The sequence below is a fragment of the Desmodus rotundus genome, chromosome 3, assembly GCF_022682495.2.
Source record: "Desmodus rotundus isolate HL8 chromosome 3, HLdesRot8A.1, whole genome shotgun sequence".
In the NCBI taxonomy this organism is placed as follows: Eukaryota; Metazoa; Chordata; class Mammalia; order Chiroptera; family Phyllostomidae; genus Desmodus; species Desmodus rotundus.
Window position 1 is genome coordinate 147,513,173 of NC_071389.1, and position 25,752 is coordinate 147,538,924.

A 25,752-nucleotide genomic window follows, 5' to 3' on the forward strand; every position below is an offset into this window, starting at 1 on the left:
CCCTAGAAGGAGGGAGCGACGGGGCGGTGCCGCGCGGCTCCTGAGTGGCGGTTGTAAGGGTGAGGCGGGACCAGCCCCAGCGTGCCGCTTTCTGATTAGTTGGCTTCTGGATCCGCCCCTGAGAGGAGGGCAAGGCCCTGTTAAAAGATCACTGCTCTGGGATACCGAGGTCAGAGGCTCGAGTCTAAGACACAGTGGATATAATGTTGAAAATGAGCGGGTGGCAGCGACGGAACCAAAATCAGAGCTGGAATCTGAGGAGAGAGGTGAGTACCGATCGCCCATCTATCTTTTACCTTCCCATCGTCGCGACGTGGTCGCCTCAAAGTCGGGCATCCGCTCTTTAGGATGTGGCACCACCCCCTCTATAATAAAGTTAGCGACGGTCCGAAGGAGAGATGGCGAGATCTTTTATTCGGGAGAGGTGTTACAGACTCTGCTTCCCGCGGACGACAGCGTCACCCCACCCCTGCCTGGAGCGAAGGGGCCCGGCTGCTCTTGGGAGGTGTATTATATTCTCCACAGTTGCTTACCTCAGGCCTCCCCGTTAGGCCTATCTGGTGGGAGGTGGAGCAGCAAGACACACCCCCGCTCCCTAGAAGCCTGCTGGGCCGCAGATTAGGCCGCTGCCACGGTTTCGCCGCCAGCAGCCCCACCCCCAATCCTGTAGCGGAGGCAGCGTCTCACTGCCAGGATGGCTACAACCGTAGCTGGGGTTCGTGAACCCCACACAGGACAGCCATGCTGAACTCTAGCTGTGGACAGAACCTTCAGGAGAATGACACAGCCTTTTCGAGGCCGCGTACCCATGGACAGGGAAAGGAGGTGGGTTTTTTCCTTAATCCCAGAGGTCCGTGGGCCTCCTGCACAAGAGAGCATCTTGGATTTCTTAAGTGTGGGAAGTCATTTGGGGTCTCCCCAGAGTATTCTTCTTTTGAGTTCGGTCCCTGCCTCTTGTCCTCTGTCCTGTCTCCAACTATCTCTGTGTAACCATTGCATCAGGCCAGCCCCCGTTTGGCTGTACAGCCCTCTGGCCCGGAGCTCCTTTGCTGATGAAAGCCCCGTTCCAGGCACTGGAAGGCAAGGAAGTTTCCCCAGGGAGGACAGTCCTGCAGAGAAACACTTGGGGCAATATTGCGTCTACAGTCCCCAGGGACAGGCAGCTGCTGCTCTTCTCTGGGCTTCACCCTCCCTTCCCTTTAAGAGAATTGGGGAGAATTTATCCATTCATTCCTAACAAGCACCTACTAAATGCAGTTTGGGGCCCAGGACACATCCATGAACAAGAAGGGGAAAATAGATGCCCTCACAGAGCTTACAGTTCAGTGGGAAGAGGCATACAGCAAACAGATAAGTACCATAGAGAAAACTGATGAGTGGAAGGGTAGAGAATGCTTTGAGTGGGGGTTACGGTTTTACACTGGGTGATCAGGGATTCCCTCAGAGAGATGACCATTAAATGAAAGACCTAAAAGAGGTGAAGCAATAAGCCGTACAAGTATATGGAAGGAAGAGTTTTACGGGAGAAGGAACAGCAAGAATAGAGGTCCTAAGGTGGGAGCATGCATAGTATCTTTAGGGAACAGAAAGCCAATTAATTGGCTGGACTAGGGTGAGCAAGAAAGAGAGTGAGTGGTCAATGAGAAATCCAGGGCAGAGAAGGAGCAGACTGTGTGGGCCTTTTAAGCCATTTAAAAAATGCTAGCCTTTTTTTTTTTTTTTTTTAAGATTTCATTTATTTTTTAGAGAGAAGGGAAGGGAGGGAGAAAGAGAAGGAAAGAAACATCTATTGTTTGCTTCTCGCATGCCCCAGCTGGGGACCTGGCCCGCAACCCAGGCATGTGCTGTGACTGGGAATCAAACTGGCAACCTTTTGGTTTGCAGGCTGATGCTCAATCCACTGAGCCACACCAGCCAGGGCAGGATGTTAGCCTTTAATATGTGTGAAATTGGAAGTGATTGGATGGCTTTGAACAGGAGAATGACAGGACCCGACTTAAGTTTTAAAAGGCCCACTTTGGCTGCTGTGTTGTGAATAGACTCAGGGAGGGGTGGCAAGAGCAGAAACTGGGAGACCTGCAGTCGTCCAAAAGAGATAGTAACTTAGTAATAGTGGAATTGTTGAGAAATATTAAGATTCTGGGTTTCTGGAGAATGAGTTAAGAAATTTTGCTGGTGGTTTGGATTGAATTGTGAGGTGTAAGAGGAGAGGAATCAATGAAGATACCAAGGTTTTGGCGGAAGCAACTAGACTTGTCATTTACCAGATGGGGAAAACTTTGGAAGGGGAAGATTAGGATTTTGTTTTTGGCATATGAAGTCTGAGATGCCTATTAGACACCCAAAGGAGATGGCAAGTAAACAGATAACAGAGTTGGAGGTACATACTGGGAATGTACATTTACAGGATATCAGTGCGAGAATGGAATTAGGAGAATGTCACTTGATTTGTTCCCTTCCCTGTGGTGAAGTCCTTACCCTGCAGGTTTGAGACCTGCCTTGAATTTAGAGAAAGCTGAAATGGCCAGGGCTTTCCTATTATGTAATCCAGACTACAAATGTCAGCAGCTAAAAATAATGGAAATTAGGCTCTCCCCTGTCTTTGGAAATGGCTACAGGGACTGTTAACTATCCATACTCTGTAAGACAGGTAGTAAGGAAGGATCCATAGGAGGCTGAAGATAAAAGTAAAAGAACCTGCCCCTCCCCCTTCCAAAATGGCTAACATACATATTTTTGATTCCCACAGTGTTCCAGAAGGAAGTGTATCTTCATATATCACCACACCTGAAAGCAGGTAAACTTAACCAACCCTTTCCCAAAACCAACTCGTAAGAGATGCTGGTTAGGCTCTCTTTACTGGGACCCTAAGAAGCTGTGAAAACACCTAGAGAAGATATGAGAGGGTTTAAATCTTAGCAGGCTTTTGCTGTCCATCCACCCTGCCTGCCTGTGACAAGGACCAAATCTCTATTCTTAGAGCATGTCCTAATTGAAAGCTGGCTCTGAGTAAGCATTGGCCCCAGCAAAGATAATTGGTTTGTCTTACAACACTTCAATCCCCATCAAGGTTAGACTAACCCATAGGACTCCCCACACAGGAGAAAGAAGCACAAATGGCGTGGTAATTACTCCTGGAAACTACCAATGGAGTGCCCGGGCGGCTAACTTACCAGGATCCTGGAAGAATGTATATCCAGGCACTTGCAGCTTCAATTGCGGGGCACAAGCCAGGAGGGAATGTTTGTATAAACCAGGGGTTGGTAAATTTTAAAGGGCCAGATAGTAAATATCTTAGATATGGAGGGCCACACAGTGTCCATCACAACTATTCATCTCTGGTGTGGTAGCATAAAAGTAGCCATAAAAAATATGTAAATCAATAGATGTAGCCATGTTCTAATAAAACTTCACTGCAAAACAGGCAGCAGCTGTTTGCCAACCTGTGGTACAGACTGTTTGACTGCTTTGAGGTGCTCGTTCCATCCCCCATCCCCCCCACTATCCCGAGTATGTCCTTTTCCAGAGCCTGATACAGCTGCAGTGATGGCAGCCGAGTCTTTGCCTTTCTCCTTTGGGACACTGTCCAGCTGGGAACTGGAAGCATGGTATGAGGACCTGCAGGAAGTGTTGTCCTCAGATGAAAATGCAGGTGCCTATGTCTCACCCCCTGGAAATGAGGAGGTGAGAATGTTACACCTAAATCCAGCGGGGGGGGGGGGGGGGGGGGGATGTTGATTTTCCCTTCTCAACTAAAAGTGCCTACCTTTCCTCATTCCCTTGAAGGAAGAATCAAAAACCTTCACCACTCTTGACCCTGCCTCTCTGGCTTGGCTGACTGAGGAACCAGGACCAGCAGAAGTCACAGGCATCTCCCAGAGCCCTTGCTCTCCAGATTCCACTCAGAGCTCCCTGGCTCAGGAGGAGGAAGATGATGACCAAGGAATACCCAGGAAACGGAAACGAAGTGGTCAGTCCCCAGCCCGGGCTGGAAAGCAACGCACGAAGGATAAAGAACAAGAGAATGAAAGGAAAGCGGCACAGCTAGCTGAAGAGAACGAACGGCTCAAGCAGGAAATCGAGTGCCTGACCAGAGAAGTGGAGGCGACTCGCCGAGCTCTAATTGACCGCATGGTCAGTCTGCACCAAGTATGAACACTTGGGACCGTTACTTCCCCCTCGGGCCAGTACCATTCTTTCCCAGACATGGCTACTAGCCACCTTCCCACTAGTGTCAATGATGTGATCCTCAACCCCGTACCTACAGTAGGGGGAAAGCTCGGGGTAGACAACAGGAAGGGGTCTCAGCATGTATATAGAGATTGTACGTTTATTTATTCCTGTCCATATCCATTAAAGTGACTCTAGAAGCCAAGTTCTCACTTTCACTTTTTCTTCTTGCCTTTAGGGGTTTCCAGGGGTTTCCCCTCAGCTAGAGCCAACTGCTTCTTCAAATCCAAGAGTTTAGCCACCTCTGCAGCAACCTGGTTCTTGTCTGCCTTTTGTGCTTTCAGTTCTCGGACAATGTTGCCCTAAAAGAAGAGGGAGGGGGTGAGGGAATAACAACAGTGAGACTGGAAAGGACCTATGTAGGGTTCAGGTTTTCTAGTCTCACCCACAGGGTTCAAGCTTCATACCTGTTTTGTCACTTCATCCATCAGCTCTTGTATCTGCTGTGGTCCAGCTGTTGTCACAGTCTCTACAGCTGCTGGCTTGGGGAACACTTTTGCCTGAAAAACAACAACAGAGTTACCACCTGCTACCATAAATATCCCTTGACCTCAAGTAACATCTCAGGGAAAGTGATTACCTTTAATGCCAAGGACTCTTCCATCTAAGACAGGAAAGAAAAACTGTAAGTGAGGAAGTAGAGGGCCAAAAGATGGAAAGAGTGATAAGTGAGGACTACTTAGGGACACCAAAGAGACAACACTGGCTGTTGCTGGCTAAGAGCACAGCCTAGCTTTCTCACCTGGCCCCCACCGAAGCGCTGCCTCAAAGTTTCAATCTGGTCATTTTCCAATTTTTGGAACAAGGGACTAACCTATAAAAAAAAGTTCCAGAATCATTCACTGATTAGGCATAAACTCTACCAGACTATACAGAGGGCCTCTCCAACCCCAATCACTGACATTCAGGGACTCAATCTTTAGAAGGAACGTGAGTGTAACACTGAACAAATACCTGCTGATTTCAGTAAAGAATCCAGAAAAAACCCTGACAGTCACTATAAAAACCCAAAGAATTAACAGTTTAAACTATTTAATGATGCTAGGTTGACACACTCCCTATTAGCATTACGGAGACCAGGTGACCATGGTGTCACTTCAAACATCCGTGTATCAGTTACATGTGCCAGCTCCTTGGTTCTGGCATGAAAGACAATGAGGAAATATGGGCAGCAGAAAACACTGGGCTTGTGAGTCAATATATCAGAAGCAAGCCTCACTGCAGAATGGGGACGAATGCAGAAGGGTTTCAGAATATCTGTGAGCGTCCCATGCCTAAAGTAAGTTCGCTGGCCCTCCCCAAAGGCAGCATGGCCAATGTAGGAATTTTAAGAGAGACTGGCTCTTCTGATCCTCAGAGACCTACTGTGCCAATCTGATGTCCTGCTGGTAAGGTGCATAGGAAGTCTGTGGGCAGGACACTGCAGGCAGGAGGTGGGAGCTGCAGCTGGGCCGCAATGGTAGAGCTAACCGTGGGCATGTAAGGCTGGAGCATGATGGACAGCAGAGCAGCTATATTCACTGCCAAGCCTGTCACTGTCCCTGCCCGCTGCCTAGGGAAAAAGAGACACTAGTCAGGACCTCCAAGAGGACACAACCTACCAGATATTTGATCCCTGTAGCCAATCCTACCTCCTTACCTGTCAGCCTCGTTGCCTTTAATCCGCTTCCAGGGTTCATTCACCTGAATGTACTGGTTGCCATGACGAGAGATGGTAAGGATACTGCGTAAGGCATCACGGATCCTGGGAAGGGGGGAGGCACGCCAAGGTGTAAGGTCCTAGAGGGACCAGTATGGGGGTCCCAACATGCTAGCAGATCACTGAGATGAGATGGGTGTAGGTTACTTACCGAACCTTCTCTAGCAGCTGGTGATAGTGCTGGAGCTCCAGGGTGACATGCGCCAGGAGGCGCTGATCATCAGAAGTAAGCACCATCTCAGGCACAGAACCCGCAAAAAACTTAGAAACAAACATCCCAGCTCTTGATAGGAGTAGGGAAGGAGGGGGAGAGAAAAAGGAGTTGTTTTCCAGTCTCCTTATAGAAATTTGACCTGATTTTCATAATTCCATATTCTCTCAGACCTTCCTCCTGGCTCCCTTAAGCTGCAAGGCAAAGCTTAACCAAGTAATTCCTCATTTTCTCCCCTAAGAATGTGGCTCTGCACATAAACAAAAAACAGACATTTCACATACAGATATCCCTTGTTTAAAGATAAAGTAAGCAACCATTTTATTTTTTAAAAATCAACACTCAGAATGATCAAGTTGAAATTTTGTAAATTGCCATCAAATACTCTAGTAGGGACTTTCTATTAAATGCAGTTAATGACCAAACCTGAAAGAGTAGGTAGCCATGAAGGATATTTCTTTTTCGTTTTTAAAGATTTTATTTATTTTTAGAGAGAGAGAGAAAGGGAGGGAGAGAGGGAGAGAAACATCAGTGTGTAATTGCCTCTCATGTGTCCCCTACTGGGGACCTGGCGTGCAATTTAGGCGTGTGCCCTGACTGGGAATTGAACTGGCAACCCTTTGGCTTGCAGACCAGCACTCAGTCCACTGAGCCACACCATCCAGGGCACGGATATTTCTTTAGATCACACAGTAGCTAATGTAGGGACCAAAAATGAAATGTGAGCTAAAGTAACAACTCCAAAGAGTACAGCATAAGTTTCCTACCCCTACACTAAAATAAAACCTTTCTTCAGCCAAACTTTTCAACAGTCTGCAACTGAAGTTTTTTTTTTATGAGAACACAGTTCTAATTCTACACAGAATATTAAAAGAGAACAACTTGCAAAACTTTGTTACCCACTTTGCTAAACCGCATCTCTACAACCAACTTCTCCCAAGCACACATAGCCTACTGTGTTCTCGGAGCAAGTCTCAATTAATAGAAATCCACTTTCCACATGGTCCTACCCATACCTCCCAGCCTCCTGCCCATTCACTAGGCATCTTGGCATTCCCATCTCTCCAACTTCATGGAGCAGAGTTAGCCCCACCCCAGCTCATCTGCTGAATGATCCCTCACCAAATCCTACCTATTGATGAAGTTGCCTAGGTTGTTAAGCAGCTCAGAATTATTCTTTAGTAACATATCTGTCCATGAGAAGGCACTGTCCTGGCCCTCAGGCCGAATGTATAGCAGATAGAAGCGCCAGATGTCAGCAGGGATCCCCGTGTCCTGGGCCATGTCCCCAAACACTCCTATACCCCGGCTCTTTGAGAATTTTCCATCCTCGTAATTCAAATACTCTGGACAGAGAAAGAGAATAAAAGAACTATCTGCTCAAATCACATTCTTCCCTCTCTGATCTACTAACTCTCCTTTCTTCTCCTTTGAACTCGACTGTGTGTGTCCAGCAACACTTCTTGAGTAGCTGGCCTGCAAAGAACTTTGGGAGATCTTGCCTCTCCATTCTGGCCTTTTCCCACTTTGCTTCTACCCATTACAAAGTTTTAGCTTTGGACTCTTGCTTTCCTCAGGTCCTTGTTTTCTTCTGAGTTGAGTTCTCATGTTTAAATTACTTCCTATCTCATCTCAACTCCTAACGCAAGACCTAGCACCTTTCCAAAATCTTCCAAGTATTGCCTCAGCCCTCAGTCCCTAGGAATATGCCTAATCCAGTCCTCCAGGGTACCTGTAGCAATGAGATGGCTGACCAACGTGTAGTTGTCCTCAGCTCCTAGGGCTGAACAAGGAAAGACTAAGCCGTGGAAGGGAACATTGTCTTTGGCCATGAACTGATAGAGGTTCACCTATAGGACATAGTTGGAAGGAGAGCTTCTGAGACCTTCTTCAAAAACCAAAGAAAGATCTCAACCTTAACACCACCTCCCCTTCAAAACACACACACACACACACACACACACACACACACACACACACACACTCTGTCCCCATAGACAGGCTAACCAAGAACTGCTTACTTGCTCTGGGTTCTTCCACCATCTCTCCCATTGGTCTGTGTAGTTGGCAGTGATAGACAGGTATCCAAAAGTGGCATCAAACCAGACATAGAATACCTGGATGGTCAAGAGGAGAGAGACATAGTAGGATAAAAAAAGCATTAGAAACACACTTGAAACCTATATAATTTTATTGACCTATGTAACCCCAATAAATTTAGTTTAAAAAAATTGGGAAAACTGTACCAACCCAAAGTCTCAGAATGAAACAAGACAGAGTCAACAGTGCATTCTGATAGTCCAGGGTCTCAACCCCAAGGCTGAATAACACAAGTTGTGAGCAAAGCATGGGATTCTTACCTTGTCCTCATAACCTTCTAAAGGTACAGGGGTTCCCCATTTGAGGTCTCGGGTTATGCAGCGTGGCTTGAGGCCGTCCCGAAGCCAAGAACGAATGATGAACCGGGCATTGGGTGTCCAGTCACTGCCAGGCAATGTCTTCCCCAACCACTCCTCGAGCTGGTCTTCCAGCTGAAATGGTGGAGACAGAGAGCTACTCTAGAAAAGTCTCATATACGGTTTGTGTAACAATAAATATGTGCAACCTTTTTGGAGTAGCCTGGCAATATAATATAAAAATTAAAAGACTCATGACTTTGACATAGCAATTCCACTTCTAGGAATTTTTCAACAGAAATATTCACACAAGAATGTATAGATGCGCATACAAAGAAGTGCACTGCTCCTCACGGCAAAAGATTGAAACTAATTTCCATGGTTCAGTAGAGTATAAAGAATTCTGGTGCACCAGTACAATAAAATACTTATAAAGCCATTAAAAAGAATAAGGTAGCCCTGTCTGGTGTAGCTCAGTGGATTGAATGTCAGCCTGTGAACCAAAAGGTCACAAGTTCAATCCCTAGTCAGGGTACATGCCTGGGTTCCAGGCCAGGTCTCCAGTAGGGGGCACTTGAGAGGCAACCACACATTGATGTTTCTCTCCCTCTCTTTCTCCCTCTCTTCCCCTCTAAAAAGAAATAAATTAAAAAAATTTTTTTAGCCCTGACTGGTGTGGCTCAGTGGATTGAGTGCGGGCCTGCAAACCAGGGGGTCACTGGTTTGACTCCCAGTCAGGGCACATGCCTGGGCCTAAGAGGCCAGGTTACCAGTGGGGGCATTCGAGAGGCAACCAATTATGTATCTCTCACACATTGCTGTTTCTCTCCCTCTCTGTCTCCCTCCCTTCCCCTCTCTTAAAAAAAAGTAAACAAATAAATAAAATCTTAAAAAAATATGTATTTTTTAAAGAATAAGGTAGACCTATATGTAACTGATATGTATATGTCTCCAAGATTCCTTACTCATTAAAGCAAACTGCAAAACAATAATAAATGCTATAATCCTATTACTACAAAAGTAAATGTTAATTCATAGAATAACATAAGCCCAAAAAAATTTTCGGAGGAAAATATATATCAGTGCTTTATTCTCAGATGGGATTATGGGGAACACCCACTTTTTATACCATATACCTCCAGCTGAAATTTTAAAAACAAGCTTATATCATAGTTTCTGGAGCCTGACAATATACTCTGTTGGCAAGGCTATGAAGAATCAGACACACTTAAGATTGCTGGTGGAAATGCAAAAATTGAACAATGTCTATTCAGGAAAATTTGACTACATATGCATTTAGTCTTGATGCAGCAAGTGATCGCTTTTAAGGAATTTAACCTGAAGATACATACCCAGCAATTCAAAAAAATATATGCACAAGGTTATCCACTACAAAATCATTTGTAATTGCAAAATACCGTGAGTCCTCATTTAACGTCAATGAAATGACATAATGAAACCAATTTTACCACAGGCTAATTGATATAAACAAGGGTTAAGTTCCTACAGCATCTCATCAGCCTTATAACAAAAGAACACAGAACAAAACAACATTACTCAAGGCCCTGCTATACTGCAAACTACCTACATGGAGAACACAGAAAATCAGTTACACTATGGAACCTACACAAATGTAGTACTATGCAGCTGTTTAGAAAAAAAACAACCAAATAAGGATGATCTCTATGAAGTGATATGGAGCGATTTATAGGACATACTGTTAGGTGAAAGACAAAATGCAAACGAGGATATGCAATATGCTATATTTTGTATAAGAAGGGGGAAAACATATATATACACACACATATACACACATGTCATATATATACATACATATATACACACAAACATATATAAGCTTATCTTTACAAAAGTAAATACACGAAGGATAAGTCAGAAAACAAAGTTGATCACCTACAGGCGATGGGAAAACAGGTGGCATGGACAGGAAAGAGTATGACACTTCTCTCAGTACAGCTTTTTGTATAATTTTGATTTTTATAAGCATATGGATTTCTACATGTTCAAAGAATTAAATTAACAAGTATGAGAGGAAAAAAAACCTAAAAGCAAGTTAACTAAACCTATTAACCTATTTCAGTAACATAACTGCACTGGAGGGGGGAAAACTAAGCTAAGACAATTTTGAACATATTATTGAGTACTTGCCCTCAGTTGGTGGAAGGAACACAACTGCCAACAAACCCTAAACTCTTTTTAGTAGGTTTTTTGGCAATGGTCTGGGGGAAGCAATTCTGAAATTCTAAGTGTAATGTAAGAAACTGCAAAGGAGAAAATGTTGCTGGGAACCATGGTACTTCCCGTGAACTGAGGGAGACGCAAACGCGCACTGAGGGAAAGGGAAGAACAAGTCTGTGGGGCTGGACTGGAACTGTAGATGTCTGCACGAACCTAAAATAAATGCCTAGTTCTCTGTGATAGAAGGCCCTAGAAGCAAAGGCATCCCAGTAGCAGTGAGCACACCTATATTTATTCTTTAATACTATTCCCTCCTGAAATAAACTAGGGCTTTACGCAGAAACGATTCTAAAGCTAGCATGAGATGAATCCAGAATATCTTGTTACGCCAGGAAATAAAGAAGTGCTTTAAAAATGGTGGGAGATCTCAAAAACACAGAGAAACAATCTTGAAGAGGCTCCCACTGGACAAGTAAGGGACAATTTGAATGTGAAAATAATTTAAGACAGGAATGAATTATAAACCATTGAAAAAAATAGGAATGTCTAAGTCCACACTGTTAATAGATAATAATAAATAAATGAAGGAAGGAGAAGGATACATTTGGAGGGAGTGATAGAGTTAGAAAATCTTAATGAAAACTGGTTCAGGTAAGAATGATTAAATAATAAAGGATGATAAATTTAGAAGGGTCTTTCAACATACAACAAGGCATTTGCATGGGTTTAAAGTGCATTCCCACAGACTGCTTATAACTTGCCAGGGGGAAAATATTAATTATACATTGGAGAAACTAAATAACACCTTGACTGAACAAAATGAACGTCGCCAATGACGGGAAACTGGCCATCGTGTGCATCTGAAAAGGATATGATATCACTTTTGCAGTATTCCAACTGAGGATGCATAACCTGAATCTAATCACGAGAAAACACCCAACAAACCCAAAATGAGGAATTTGCGCTGGCTGGTTGGTTAGAATGTCATCCCAATATGCCAAGACTGTGGGTTCCATCCCTGGTCAAGGCACATATAAGAATCAACCAATGAATGCATGGATAAGTGGAACAACAAATCGATGTTTTTTTCTCACTCTCTCTAAGAAAAAAAGTATCAACTAAAAAAAAATAAGGAATATTTTACTTAAAAAGGGGATCAGGGCCTGCAATCTTAAAACTGTTAATGTCATAAAAGATAAAGAAAGGCTGGGGAACTGTTTCAGATGAAAGAAAAGTAAAGAGAGATAAAAACTAAATGCAATATATGATTCTGCCCCCTGGCCAATATGGAGGCATAGGTAGATATACTTTGCCTCCTCACACAACCAAAACAACAACAACAACAAATTTTAAAACAAAAGATAACCAGAACTGCCAGAAAATCGAACTGCATGGAAGTCTGACAACCAAGGAGTTTAAAAAGAAACATTCATTCGGAACAGTAGGAGGGGCAGAGACGGCAGTCAGGGAGGAGAGGACATGTGGTAAGGAGGCAGCTGGTGGACTGGGCAGTCCCACAATTGCGTTTGGATAAACCAGGAGGAACAACTGGAAAGCGAGACAGACCGAGCCACCCAGGGTTCCAGTGTGGGAATGGAGCCTAAAAACCTCTAGCTGTAAAAGCTTATGGGGGACTGTGGGGGCAGGAGAAACTCCCAGCCTCACAGGAGAGTTTGTTGGAGAGACCCACAGGGTCCTAGAGTACACAAACCCACCCACCCAGGAACCAGCACCAGAAGGGCACAATTTGCTTGAGGCTAGTTGGGGAAGTGACTTGAGAGCTGGCTGAGAACAAGCAGCACTGTTCCCTCTCTGACCCCTCCCTCACAAACAGGGCAACAACACAGCAGAGTGTTGTCCCGCCCTGGAGAATATCTAAGGCTCTGCCCCTTACACTGTAACAGCAGTGTGGAGACAAAGAAATGTGGCCCAAATGAATGAACAGATCAAAACTCCAAAAATAGAATTAAGCATGAAAATATAGCCAACCTATCAGATACAGAGTTCAAAACACTGGTAATCAGGGTGCTCATAGAACTGGTTGAGTATGGTTGCAAATAAGAGGAAGAAGTGAAGGCTATGCAAAGTGAAATAAAGAAAAATATACAGGGAACCAACAGTGAAGGGAGGGAAACCAGGACTTAAATCAACAGTTTGGAGAAGAAGGAAGAAATAAACATTCAACCAGAACAGAATGCAGAAACAAGAATTCATAAAAATGAGGAGAGGCTTAGGAACCTCCCGGACAACTTTAAATGCTCCAACATTTGAATCACAGGGGTGCCAGAAGGAGAAGAGGAAGAGCAAGAAGTTGAAAATTTATTTGAACAAATAATGAAGGAGAACTTCCCCAATCTGGCAAAGGAAACAGACTTCCAGAGAGTCCAGGAAGCTCAGAGAGTCCCAAAGAAGTTGGACCCAAGGAGGAACACACCAAAGCACATCATAGTTACATTACCCAAGATTAAAATAAGGAGAAAATCTTAAAAGCAGCAAGAGAAAAGAAGACAGTTACCTACAAAGGAGTTCCCATAAGACTGTCAGCTGATTTCTCAAAAGAAACCTTGCAGGCAAGAAGGGGCTGGAAAGAAGTATTCAAAGTCATGAAAGGCAAGGACCTACATCCAAGATTACTGTATCCAGGAAAGCTATCATTTAGAATGGAAGGGCAAATAAAGTGCTTCCCAGATAAGATCAAGTTAAAGGAGTTCATCATCACCAAACCCTTATTATATGAAATGTTAAAGGGACTTATCTAAGAAAAAGAAGATCAAAAATATCAACAGTAAAATGACAACAAACTCACAGTTATTAACAACTGAACCTAAAACAAAAACAAACTAAGCAAACAACTAGAACAGGAACAGAATCACCAAAATGGAGATCACATGGAGGGTCATCAGTGGGGAGGGGGAGAATTGGGTAAAAGATACAGGGAATAAACAGCATAAATGGTAGGTATGAAACAGACAGGGGGAGGGTAAGAATAGTGTAGGAAATGTAGAAGCCAAAGAACTTATATGTATGACCCATGGACATGAGCTAAGGAGGTGGGGGGAATTCTGGTGGGAGAGGGTATGCAGGGCGGAGGAGAATAAAGGGGAGAAAAAAACTGGGACAACTATAATAGCATAATAAATAAAATATACTTTAAATATAAATAAATAAGTTGGGTTTTTTTCCTGTTTAAAAAAAAATACATGATTCTGAACTAGTGTCTGTGCTAAAGAAAAAACGATGCTACAGAATATTATTGGGATAATTGACAAAAGTGGAATCTGGATGGCAGGTCAGATGACTACATCAATGTTAAATTTCTTGAAGTTGTTAACTGTACTGTTATTATGCAAGAGTGTCTTTTAGTAAAGAGAGTAAAGAGGACATATATGTACAGTTCATTCATATGCATACGATATTACTGGGCAGACATAAAGAAAAATGAATGGCAGTAAACACCTCTGGTAAGCAGTCTGGGATTTAGTGGGCCTGGGCCTTTCACTGTATGCCATTCATTTGTTATGTATTTGTATAATGTATAATTTTTAAATGGAAATTATAACATTTGAGAGTGATTTGGAATAGATTTGTGGCTGAGGCAGAGGGGGTAGATGAGGCCATGCAGACCAAGTTGAGAGAAAGGCCCACTTACCTTGGGCAAGTCCAGAAACAGGTGCCGAGAGGATTTCACCACAGGGCACGACCGGCAGACTTTACACTGAGGTTTCTGTGAAGGGAAATTCAAGAGAAGGGGTGACCCAAGATGGGATACTCCGGATCAGGCCTGCAGGTCATGGGGAGCTGTCCAGGCAAGGGGAGAGTCACAGAGGGATAAACTCCCCAGTCAGCCACCTAGCTTAGCGTCATGCTCACATGCAGACAACTCAAGTGCCTGGGCCTTCCGGGAACTTGGAGACTCAGGTCTCCACAGAATAACATTTGTTACTCCGAGTCTCTTGTCTCTGTCCTGTCACTCCAGAGGGTAGAAGAGAAGCATCCTCTGAGCGCTACACTACATGCAACCGTGTGAGGGAAGGCAGGAATCACGAAAGAGAAGACATACAGCTCTCTGCGTGGCAAAAAAGTGCAGACCTATACAAAGCAAAATGTCAAGAAATACTTATCTTCATGGTACAAATTGAGTATAAAATCCCAGGAAGGTGATGATGAACAGTTAGGTGGTGCTAATCAATGGAAGGTTCCAAGTGAATTTTGATTGGAATTTTTGAAGGTGAGAAACTGTAACTCTCTCAGGACCTCTTCTCCTGAACTCCACGTGCCTATATCCAACTGCCTACTTAACCTCTCCTTGGGTGTCTAAGAGGCATCTCAAACTTAAACTGAAACACATTCTACCAGCAAGCCCACTCTTCATCCAATCACACTCATGTTCACAGATGGTACTACCATCTACCCAAGCTGCTCAAGCCAAAAGCTTACAAGTCATCGTTTTCTTGACTTCCCCCTCACCCTGAATTCCAATGTATCCAATGCTAGAGTCTGCCTCCACAACATATCTCAAGTACTTTATTTTTTCCTCATTTCTACCGCTATAACCTAGTCCAAGCCAACATCACCCCATTTTGGAGCTACCACTCTAGCCTCCAAACTGGTCTCCCCACTTTCATGCTTCCCTCCCAACCACTTTCCACCGAGCAGCTTGCCACTCAACTCCTGCGGCAGCTTCCTAGGCCCTGGTAAACTGACCACGTGGCAATCCGCTCTCCCTCTCACTCACTACGCCACAGCTCCACTGGCCTTTTCAGTTCTGCCTCTGAGCTCCTTGCTGCTTTGAGCCTTTGTGTTTCCTTATCCTTCTGCTTGGAATACTCTTAACCTCACTCATTGCCTTGGTTGCTCCTTCTCATTTTTCAGTTAAACTCTCAGTCCAAATGTTACCCCCTTTGAGATGCTTTCCCTAATCACCTACCTTAAATTTTCCCCCAGAAGCCACTCTCCAACACATCTTCCTGGCAATTTATTCTGTAATTACATTCTTGTCTTTAGGCTCCTCCCCACCATAAGTAAGTCTGTCTTGTTCACGGCTACATCCTCAGCACCTAGAACTGTGACTACCCTATTATAAGGACTCAAAAAAATTTGTTGTACGAATAAAGTAACAAATAAGTAAGCATGGAGTAGAAGAGGAGACAGTATTTATGGAAGCGAGAATGAACTAAACGAATGTAGATCAGGTGGCCTGATGCAGGAGCAAAAGTAGGGAAGTGTAAACTCAATTTCCTAGCACAGTGCTAAGCACACAGTAAATGTTCATTTGATAGTTATCCAATGAGCTGAATGATGAGTTGCAGAGATGGATGGAATAGGAAGAACCACTGGTGAAAGGTCTTGAATACTAAACCAAAATTCCTGAATGGAAAAAGATTGGGAGTCCCTTAAGAATAGAGATTATCACCCTGACGAGTGTGGCTCAGTTGGTTGGGCGTCGTCCCACAAAGCAAAAGGTCACCGGTTTGATTCCTAGTCAGGGCACATGCCAGGTTTGCAGGTTTGGTCCCCATTTGGGGCACCTATGAGAGGCAACTGACTGATGTTTCCCTCTCACATCAATATTTCTCTCCCTGTCTTTCTTCCTCTTTTCACCTCTCTAAAAATAAATAAAATCTAACCTTAAAAAATAAATAAATAGAATCTTTAAAAAAAAAAAAAGAGAAAGATTGTCTCCTGGGCTCCCATGAGACCCTCCTTTCACCTTAAGCTCAATGGCATTGATGAGTTTGCCACATTTGTCACACTGGTCACCCCGGGCCTCCTCATAGCCACAGAAGGGACACACGCCCTCCACAAAGCGGTCAGCCAGGAAGCGGGCACAACGCTCGCACCGAAGTTGCTCCACAGTGTCTTGCAGCACAAAACCTCGGTTCCACAACCGTTGGAAGATGTCCTGGGTGATTCTGGTGAGGTGAGCAAGGGACAGGGGAGGGACAGGTCAGAGAAGTCAGAGGAAGTGGTACACCCCTCCTCACTGCTACTCCACCTAGGACACAACAAACTCATTTAGTCCACATGCCAAAGAAATCAGGCAGAATGCCCTGCAAGGCAAAGGCCATCCAGTCATCTTTAGGGAGTATGACCCCGGACCCCTCACACACATCTCCAACTCCTCATACAATCTCTTCCCTCAACACTTTAGAATTTCTTTTTCAAATACAAACTATCTGTTCTGTATTCTTCATTAACAAAAATCTCCAAAAGTACAGGACTGTAATATTCTATAATTTTACTATGTCCTAAAAATTAAAATTAAATCAGTCCAACTATTAACCCACACAGCACTATAAGCCTGTCCACTATGTAGAGGTTTTATCAGGATGAGTATCAGGCAAAAGACAAAAGAGCATATTTGCTATAAACACACATAGGAGTGGGAGGGAATGTCCTCAGACTCTGTGACAGCCAGGGAAGAGAAGGGAGGTGTAGAGGGACAGCATACTTCCCATGAGCCTACATCCTGACTTTTCCCTCCCTCAGCAGCTCCTTTAGCCCCTAGTCAGGCTCCTGTACACACCAAATCCCCTTAATACTGCAGGGAATACTTTCCAGGGCAATTTTATATCCTAAATTTAAGGGGGGGAGTGCCTAGACAGCCATCTTGGTTCCTCTGTCTGCAGGACATTCTCATGGTCCCCAGCCCCAGCCCCAGCCCTCACCCTCCATTTCTGCTTGACTAGGGAAAACCTACTCAGTCTGCTGTGGAGTGGTGGTACGACCAAAAATATCAAAGGAGATATTAAACCAGCGGTAAATGTCAGCATGGATGACATGGTACTTGTCGCAGATCTCCTGGGGGGTGAGGCCCTCCTCCATAGCCTTGGTCTCTGTTGCTGTACCATACTCATCTGTCCCGCACACATAGAGGGTGTTCCACTGGCGGAGGCGGGAATACCTGGACGAGAATATGGGGGTGGTGTGTGTATGTGGTGGGGTGGGTGGGGCATCTCAGCCCCTCCCCATGTCCCCAGGACCCCTCCCGCCTGCACCCTTGAGGCATCCTATTCCTTGGGGCCCGCTGCTCCCTCAGGTCCCCCCCACAGCACTTGGCTCCACCTGGCAAAGACATCAGCACTGAGCACGCAACCAATGATGTTTCCAAGGTGGGGGACGTTGTTGACATAAGGAAGGGCGCTGGTGATGAGCACATTCCTTTCTCCAGCCACAGGCAACCTGGTAAGGAAGAAGAGAACAGTCCATGGGGGAGATGTGAGGGTCAAGAGGGACCCAAAGTGCACTGGATACCCAGACACAGATCTAGTCTACTGTCTGGGGTCATGTATATTTGAAGTCTTTCCTCAAATGATTCCTCAAATGAACCCACAGGACCATAATCTTCCCCCAAAGCCCCATGATCCCCTAGGAATACAGGACATGAGCAGCCTCATGTACTGCCCCTAAAGAGCCACATTCCAACACAGACCTCTGGCCTACTTTATCCTTGTGACTGTTTCTTTCCCATTAGCTCATTCTCAGGCTCCAACTTCCTGGGTATTGATAAAACTCTCCCAAGGCTCTGTCCAATCACCATCACCCACTACTCCCGGACTCCGATGCCACCCAAGAACTTTCCCAGTGCTGACCTCTTCCCTTCTTCCCAGATGCTATGTTAATATTATCTCTAGTCACTACCTGAGATCCTTACAACTCGCCACCCGATTCCTCTCTCTAACCCACGTCAGTCAATTCTCATGGCCTGACTCAAAACCACCCTCTCCTCCCCACTTTTCCAGCATCATTCCTAGTCATGTCACTCACCTTGCTGCCTGAAGCCACTCAACCCACTATTCTTTTTAGGGCTCATCATCCTCAAGATCTCAGCTGCACACATCATGTGTCCACCCCATCTTAGCCCTGACACCTCTTCAGGGCCCTCTTTTACCTTTCCAACCATTCTCAACCCATAGTCACTGGACACTGAAATCCAGTTTCGAAGTCAAGTCCTTCAGGAAAGCCTTCCTTCACTGATGGCTGGCCTTCCACTCAGTCATCCTTGTGTCCCAAGCCCCTGAGCACTTGACTATGTGCCCTGTAACTTCTCCCTGATGATGGGCATGCTTGCTACTGTGGCTGACAGAAAGGTATGCCCAGGGCTCTGCCCTCTAGGGGGTTACAGTCTACTCTATAACTGCCACCTGGGAACAGTGCAATGAGAGGTACAAAGTGCCAAAGGAGTTCAAAGGCAGGCAAGCGCAGACTCCAGCCTAAGATTAAGAGAAGACTTCAAAGAGGCAGAACTACTTGAGTTGGGCCTCAAGAATGGGTGGGAATTTGCCTGATCAGTGCACTGGGGATGTCTTTTGGTCAGAAGGAAAAGCATAGAAGACAGTTTGGTTTGGCTATAGGGTCTTTAATGCCAGTTGTCTCCTCTTCTACATATGCACAAAAGCATGTTAGTCTGTATAAGCACCTGAAAAAGTCTATCTCCTATTCTTTATTACCTCCAAAGTGCTTAGTAAAAAAAGAGTCCACAGTAGGTACTGAAGAAATACTCAATATGAGCAAATGAACAAAGGATGGACTTTCATCATTAATTTATTCAAATTTTATCAGTATCTACTGAACTCCTGGCCCTGTGTCAGAAACTGGGCCATATAAAAGTAAAGAGATATAGCCTCTACCTTTAATAAACTGATAGATTGAGGACACAGTCATGAAAAGAGATAATTACAACATATTTTAACAATGGGAGCTCCGAGAAAATAAAGCACTCAAGCTCTGTGAAGAAGGAAATGAGCCCTGGCTGGTGTGGTTCAGTGGATTGAGTGCCCGCCTGCGAACTAAAGGGTGGTCAGTTCGATTCCCAGTTAGGGTACATGCCTGGGTTGCAGGCCAAGTGTGTGCCTAGTGGGGACACATGAGAGGCAACCACACATTGATGTTTCTCTCCCTCTTTCTCCCTCATTCACCTCTCTAAAAATAAGTAAATAAAATCTTTTTTTTTAAAAAAGAAGGAAATTATAAAATTAGTCACTTGAGGAATGACTGTACAAGTTAGGTAAGATACAGACATGTGCAAAGCCACCAAGGAGACAGTATGGTATGATGCCAGCCTGCATTCCTCTCAAAACTCATCTTGATCCATCTGTCCCTTGACTGTCTAGCCTCCAGCCACTGTCCTTTTAGCAATTCTGCCCTGGCTGCATAGTTCAGTTGGTTAGAGCATCGTCCCGATACACCAAGGTTGTAGGTTGGATCCCCGGTCAGGGCACATACAAGAATAAACCAACGAATGCATATATAAGTGGAACGAATCAATGTTTCTCTCTCTTCCCCCATTTTCTTTCTCTCTCTTCCATCAATATTTTTTTTTTTTTAAGAAAAAAAAAAAAAGAGCTAAACTCTCTTGCTCCTCAGGCCTTACCCCTGCCTGGCTAACTCCTACTCATCTTGCAAGTCTTAGCTGAAACACCAATTTTTAGACAGGACTATAGGTTAATCTCCTGTGTTATTTATTCTCATGGAATCCTGTTCTTTTCCTTCATAGGACTTACTAAAACTTGTAATTATACATTTGTGAGTTTTTAAAACACCTATCTACATTTCTAAACTCAAAGTTCCATGAGAGCCCTGGCTGGTGTAGATCAGCGGGTTCAGCACCCACTTGTGATCTGAAAGGCCACAGGTTCAATTCCTGGTCAGGGCACATGCCTGGGATGCAAGCCAAGTACCCGGTTGAGGGTGTGTGAGAGGCAACTGATTGATGTTTCTTTCCCTCTCTTCCTCCCTCCCTTCCCCTCTATCTCTAGAAAAAAAAAAAAAATTCCATGAGAGCAGAGGTCTGTTTTGCTCCTTCTGTAAATCGAACATGTAGGGGCTAGCAAGGAGTGGACACTCAAATCTTTATCGAATGACAATAATCTCAGGACTACAAATATTTCATTTAGATGGAAAAATGTGTGTGTGTGTATTGTCTTAGTGTAGCGGGAAAGTGATAAATATGAAGCCTCAGGCAGATGCCATATCTTGAAAGGCCTCGTGAACTAAACAAAGGAACCATCTGCAGAATTGTTAAAAGGAGGGCGAGATAATACATGCAGCTTTAAGTAGTCATTCTGGTGGCAGTGTGAAGTATGTGGTGGCAGGAAGAAAGGTAAGAGATGGAAGGCCTGATGTAAGGGAAGTAGCTGTGAGAAGGAAGAGGAGAAGGGATGGATTCGAGGACTACTTAGGAGTTGGAATCAATGACTTGGTAATGGAATAAATGATACAGAAGGAGGGCATGAGAAGAGTGGAGATGATACCAAGATTTCTGGCTTCGGTTTTTAGGTGGAAGATGGGAGGTTATTCGCTAAAGTAAGTGAATAAAGGAGAGAATGAAGCTGACAGGGAAGGTAATTGGTTTGCTTTTGGACATGCTGAGCTTGCAATGCCTGTGGAGGTGGAGGATTCCGGGAAACAGTCTGACAAATATGTCTGGAGTTCGGAGTAGAGATCTGAACTGGAAAAACAGATTAGGTGCTATCATCAGGTAAATAACTAAAACATGGGTGCAGGTGGGACTGATGGACAGACAGAATGTCCAAAATTATAAGCTGGAGAGAATAAAACTTAAAAAAGAAAGGGAGAGAATAAAAAGGAGAAGATGGAAAATTAAAGAGGCCAGCAGTATAGGGGACCTGGCAGGCAGGCATTGATTTTATCAACAACTTCCACTTAGGAAACCAAGCCCCACTCATCTGTGCCTACTCACACTGGATTCTGCTTTGGCCGAAGGGGAGGCAAGCTTCCCAGGCCCTTCTCCCAAGCAGTTACAGCCATGGCGATCTCCTCCTCAGATAGGGTGACCAGCTCCTCCTCCTATGAAGAGTGGATAGAATCCCTCACCAGGTGAGGAGGGCCCAGAGAGTAAAGAAACTCTCCAACAACTGAAAAGGGTAGTGGCCATGCTCAAAGTCCCTCTCCAAGCCACCACCACCCCCTCAGGCACTAAGGCTCTGTGGGAACCAGGGACCGCTCTAGTAGGTTCCAAACCTCAGGCTCATTGCTGACAGCCCTCCCTTCAAGGAGGCTGGGCTGGGGCTGCTTTTGGAGGTAGGGCCGGAGGGCCAGGATACCCTGCTGCTTCAGCACAGTCTCTGCAGCTCGCTGGCATGGCTCTTGAGAACTCAGTGTCTGAAACCAGCTGTGCAGGGCACCCAGCTCCTCTGTGGACATGGGGGAAAAGAGGGAATCAACAAGACCGTGACTGGGCAGGCACAGATGGACCTCCTTCCTGTCTTTGTGAAGTTTCTCCAGTTGCCATCCCCCGTTCCCTTTACCATCTTTCTGTTATAGCTGCAGTGTCAAGTTATACCTCATACCAAGTACCAATACACTGCCCATTCTATAAGCCCTACACCAAGCTCCTAGGGTTGGGGCTAGGAGTAAAGTAATATGCACAGTGCTCACCGGGGAGGTAGGCTGGGTCTTGGAGTAATGGATACAGTGCTCCCCACAAAACAATGTCAGCTAGAGATTCTGTCTCCTTCATTGGGGAAAAAGAAAAAAAGTACACAGGTGAGACACTCAGTTTCTTCCCAATAGTAACAAAAATATCTAACATTTCCTAAGCACTTGCTACTGTCAAGCGCTACATTAAGCAGTTAGAATTATCTCAATCCTCTCAACAGCCCAATGAGGTGGGTACCAATATTACCCATTTCAAAGATTGAAAAATAGAGAATTAGAAAGTTTAATGACTTTTTTCAAGGTTGTACTTCTAGAAGGTGGCAGTATTGGGGTTTGAACACTCTGAATGCTGTCCTCCACCTTAATTCTTACACCGTACAGCCTTCCCCAGTCCCCACCTCAAGGCCCAACTTACCCCGGCCAGGAAAGGACAGCTCCGACGACTCAGGCTGTGGTCAATGTGAGTCAGGGCTCTCCGGACTGGGCCAAGAACATCTTCCCCCTTCTTGCCTTGGACCACTAAATAGTACAGGGCGGCAGACAAAGCTGGCTACAACGCAAGGGACAGAGGTCAGGATGGCCATGCAGAGCGAGGGCCTGCCCATCATCTCCTATGCCTGAGCCCCACCTGCAGTTCAGTTGCTTCCCATTCCAGCCACTGGTTGGTGAGGTCATCTTGCTCCCAGCCAGATAATAGAAAGAAGTATCTGCCAGAGAGACAGCAAGAGAAGGTGGAATTAGAGGGGCCCACTTGTCTAGCCCATTCTCACCCCACAGTGAAACAATGGTTGTGTATAAGGCCACACAGAGGACGGTAAGGCCAGATTTGATTCAGCCACCTCTCTGCATCGAGCATCAGTACTGACCTGCAGATTGCACTAGTGGAGAAGAGGTAGTTGCCACTATCCAGTTGCAAGACAGGGACCTTTGGCCGGGTCAGAAACGGGACCACATGCTCTGATGCAGGAGAGAAAAATGGGTGAAAAACAGGAAAAAGGGAAGAAATACTTTGTCAGCTTAGAAGGACCACTCCGAATTGTTCAGGGGAAAAGGGAGGAAGATGGGCAGTCTCAACCCAGGGTTCCAGGACAGAACCCTGAAGGGGGTGGGCCCAGAATGAGCTGGGGAGACCAGCAGGTGCTTGGCTGAGACTACCCGCTATAAAGAACAGATGGGAATTGCAGAGAGGAAGTGGTGGTATTGGGATAGTGCTGCAGCCAAGAGCTGGAACAGTTAAAAGTAACTAGGATATCTGAGAATGACCTGGTAACTGTGGAAGAACAAAATTAACATAAGAGATTGGCAAGAGAACCGCTTAAGACATCCAAACAGTTGACTGGGAATGAGAACAAGTAAACCAAAAGGAGTGTGTGTGTGTGTGTGTGTGTGTGTGTGTGTTAGGAGAGGAGAGTGGGGTTTCCTAGGAAAGAAAAAGGTGTCTGGGGGTTGTAATGCGAATGACTCTTGTGTGAGTGTGTGCGTCAGGGGCGGGGGGTGTTTGGCAGGTGTGGGGGGTGTTTGGCAGGTGTGGGAGAAAGCTGGAAAGCGGAACGAAGTTCACTGGGGTGAGCCAGGGTCCTAGGGTGGAGGGGAGACTAGAGATGAGGGAAAGGCATACTGAGGGTAACTAGGGACGTGACTGATGAATGAAGTGACTGGGAAGGAAGAGGGGATGGGGAGACCACGGATAATGGGGCAAGAGGTTGACGGCAGTGAGCGGCAGGGGTTAGCGTGGCGCGCAGAAAACTGCGGACGGGGAGTCCGGCGTTTTCGGTCCCGCCCCTCTCCTGCGCCGCCCACCAGCACCGGCCCGACTACCTTCGGGGCCCACGGTGCTGACGAGCAGCTCCGCTCTGCCCCGGGCCCTCCCCGCCGCGGCCAGCACGGGCAGTGTCCCGGGGGCGCCCTCGCTCACGAACAGTCTCATTTCGCCGTGGATCCCACGCTGATGCAACCGGAACCGGCCTCCCGCTGGCGTGCAGCGAGGCCAGCCAGAAGCACGCTGGGAAATGAAGTTTTGAATTAGGCCATTCCTTGTGCACCGCTCGGGGGAAATAGGCTATTTCTCCCATCATGCAACACTAGGAAACAGGAACAGAGTGTCATAGAGACGAAGAGACCGCCGTCGCCGCACTAAGAGCCGCCGGGTTTTGACGGGCCGGCGGGAGGAGACTTTGCGGGTAGAGGCCTGCGCACTGTAGTCCTCCAACGCCGCGGGAGGGCGGTGACGGACACCTGGGTTTACTGCCTCCTGTTGCGGACCCTTGGCTGCGGCTACCCACAATGGCAGACGCTCCAAGTTCATAAGAATTAGAGTCGACGGTTACGATAGACTGGCTTTAGTGACACAGTGGAAATTAGCGTAGATATCTTATTAATAAAAAAAGAATGGAACTATTAAATATTGATTTAATATAAGTCTGCAGCTCACATAGCGCTAGACAGTCTCAACAAAGGGGAGGGAGCATGGGTAGGGGAAAAGTCAGGTTGAGGGGTAGTGAGAAGACAGTTTGGCAATAAGTATATATTAGACAAGGAAGCGCATATGAGTAATTAAGAAAGGAATCCTTATTCATCTTTGTATCCCTTTAAGAATAATTAGTAATAGTTCTTAAGAGCGAGGCACTGTTCTAAGTACTTCATATATATTAATCTCAAAAATTCTATGAGGGTTCTGGGCCTTTCGAAGCTAGGTCATAAGAAGTGCGGCAGCTTCTGCCCATGTTTCTCAGAACACTCTGGGAGCCCTGAGCTGAGAGGGCTCATGTTGACACTGCAGGGACAGCTCCAGCTGACCCCAGCACTCCAGTCATCCCCATCAAGGTTCTCGGACACGTGAGCGAAGCTCTCCACATCAACCCATCTGCCTGCTGCGTACCACATTGGACAGAACAATCGCCCAGTGGAGCCCTACCCAATTTTTGACCCATAATATTATGAGATATAGTAAAATGATTATTATTTAACAAAATACAAACAAACCAACAAGCCATGAGATAAGTTTTCTCATTCTCATTTTACAGATGAGGACACGAGGCACAGAAAGAATACTTTGTATCAGGAACTATACTATACTATTCTATTAAAGACAGAATTATTAACAAAATAGATATAGGCTTCTGCCTTGGCAGAGCTCACAGACTTCCTGGGAAGTGAGATAATCAAATAATACTTAAAGTGTGCTGAAAGTTATGATAGAGAATGTAAAGCTTGCTGTGGAAACTACTAGTTAGGGCCCCTACCCAACTCTAAGGCATTAAAAGAGCCCTTCTTTTGCAAGTGACCTTTCAACTGAGATATGAATGGTGAGTCAGAGCTGGCCAGGTGAAGATTGGTAGAAGTGGAGAGTGGAAGTGTTCCAGGCAGAGGGAACAACATATGCAAAGGACCACAGTCCTCAGTACACTTCAGAAGTATAAGGATTTAGTGTGTGGCTGGAGTATAGAGTTTGGGGTGGGGAGTGTGGAAATACTAGGACAAAGGGAGAAAGTGTCTGTAAATCAATTGTAAAACTTGGGCTTTACTCTGAGGACAATGAGAAGTCTTTGAAAGGTTAAGTCGGGAGAGTGGCAAGGCATTTGTGTGTTTTAGAAAGGTCACTCTGGCTGCTGTGCCAG

The 25,752-nt window shown here is 45.5% G+C and overlaps 3 protein-coding genes across 4 annotated transcripts; 2 read left to right on the forward strand and 1 right to left on the reverse strand.

The window, feature by feature from the left end:
- Positions 1–203: 203 nt before the first annotated feature.
- LOC112319047 (DDIT3 upstream open reading frame protein) lies at positions 204–3,685 on the forward strand. The gene is made up of 3 exons (XM_053921255.1): positions 204–266; positions 2,750–2,797; positions 3,527–3,685. Exons 1-2 carry the CDS (start codon positions 204–206, stop codon positions 2,789–2,791), a joined length of 105 nt encoding a protein of 34 aa, XP_053777230.1. The 3' UTR covers positions 2,792–2,797; positions 3,527–3,685.
- On the forward strand, positions 3,547–4,375 carry DDIT3 (DNA damage inducible transcript 3). Its single transcript, XM_053921254.1, has 2 exons — positions 3,547–3,684; positions 3,787–4,375. The coding sequence occupies exons 1-2, from the start codon at positions 3,547–3,549 to the stop codon at positions 4,153–4,155; spliced, it is 507 nt and encodes a 168-aa protein (XP_053777229.1). The 3' UTR covers positions 4,156–4,375.
- On the reverse strand, positions 4,313–24,176 carry MARS1 (methionyl-tRNA synthetase 1). 2 transcript variants are annotated; one of them, XM_024576262.3, is made up of 22 exons: positions 23,954–24,176; positions 23,002–23,092; positions 22,764–22,842; positions 22,551–22,685; positions 22,136–22,211; positions 21,719–21,891; positions 21,438–21,544; positions 17,801–17,917; positions 17,436–17,639; positions 16,446–16,647; positions 14,385–14,459; positions 8,501–8,671; positions 8,162–8,257; positions 7,873–7,990; positions 7,273–7,486; positions 6,081–6,212; positions 5,870–5,974; positions 5,596–5,782; positions 4,973–5,044; positions 4,811–4,834; positions 4,638–4,730; positions 4,313–4,532 (listed from the first exon to the last, which is right to left on the reverse strand). In XM_024576262.3, exons 1-22 carry the CDS (start codon positions 24,060–24,062, stop codon positions 4,386–4,388), a joined length of 2,727 nt encoding a protein of 908 aa, XP_024432030.2. In that variant the 5' UTR covers positions 24,063–24,176; the 3' UTR covers positions 4,313–4,385. The 2 variants fall into 2 exon arrangements, with proteins under 2 accessions (XP_024432030.2, XP_024432031.2); XM_024576263.3 differs by lacking the exon at positions 4,811–4,834.
- Between the last annotated feature and the right edge of the window lie 1,576 nt (positions 24,177–25,752).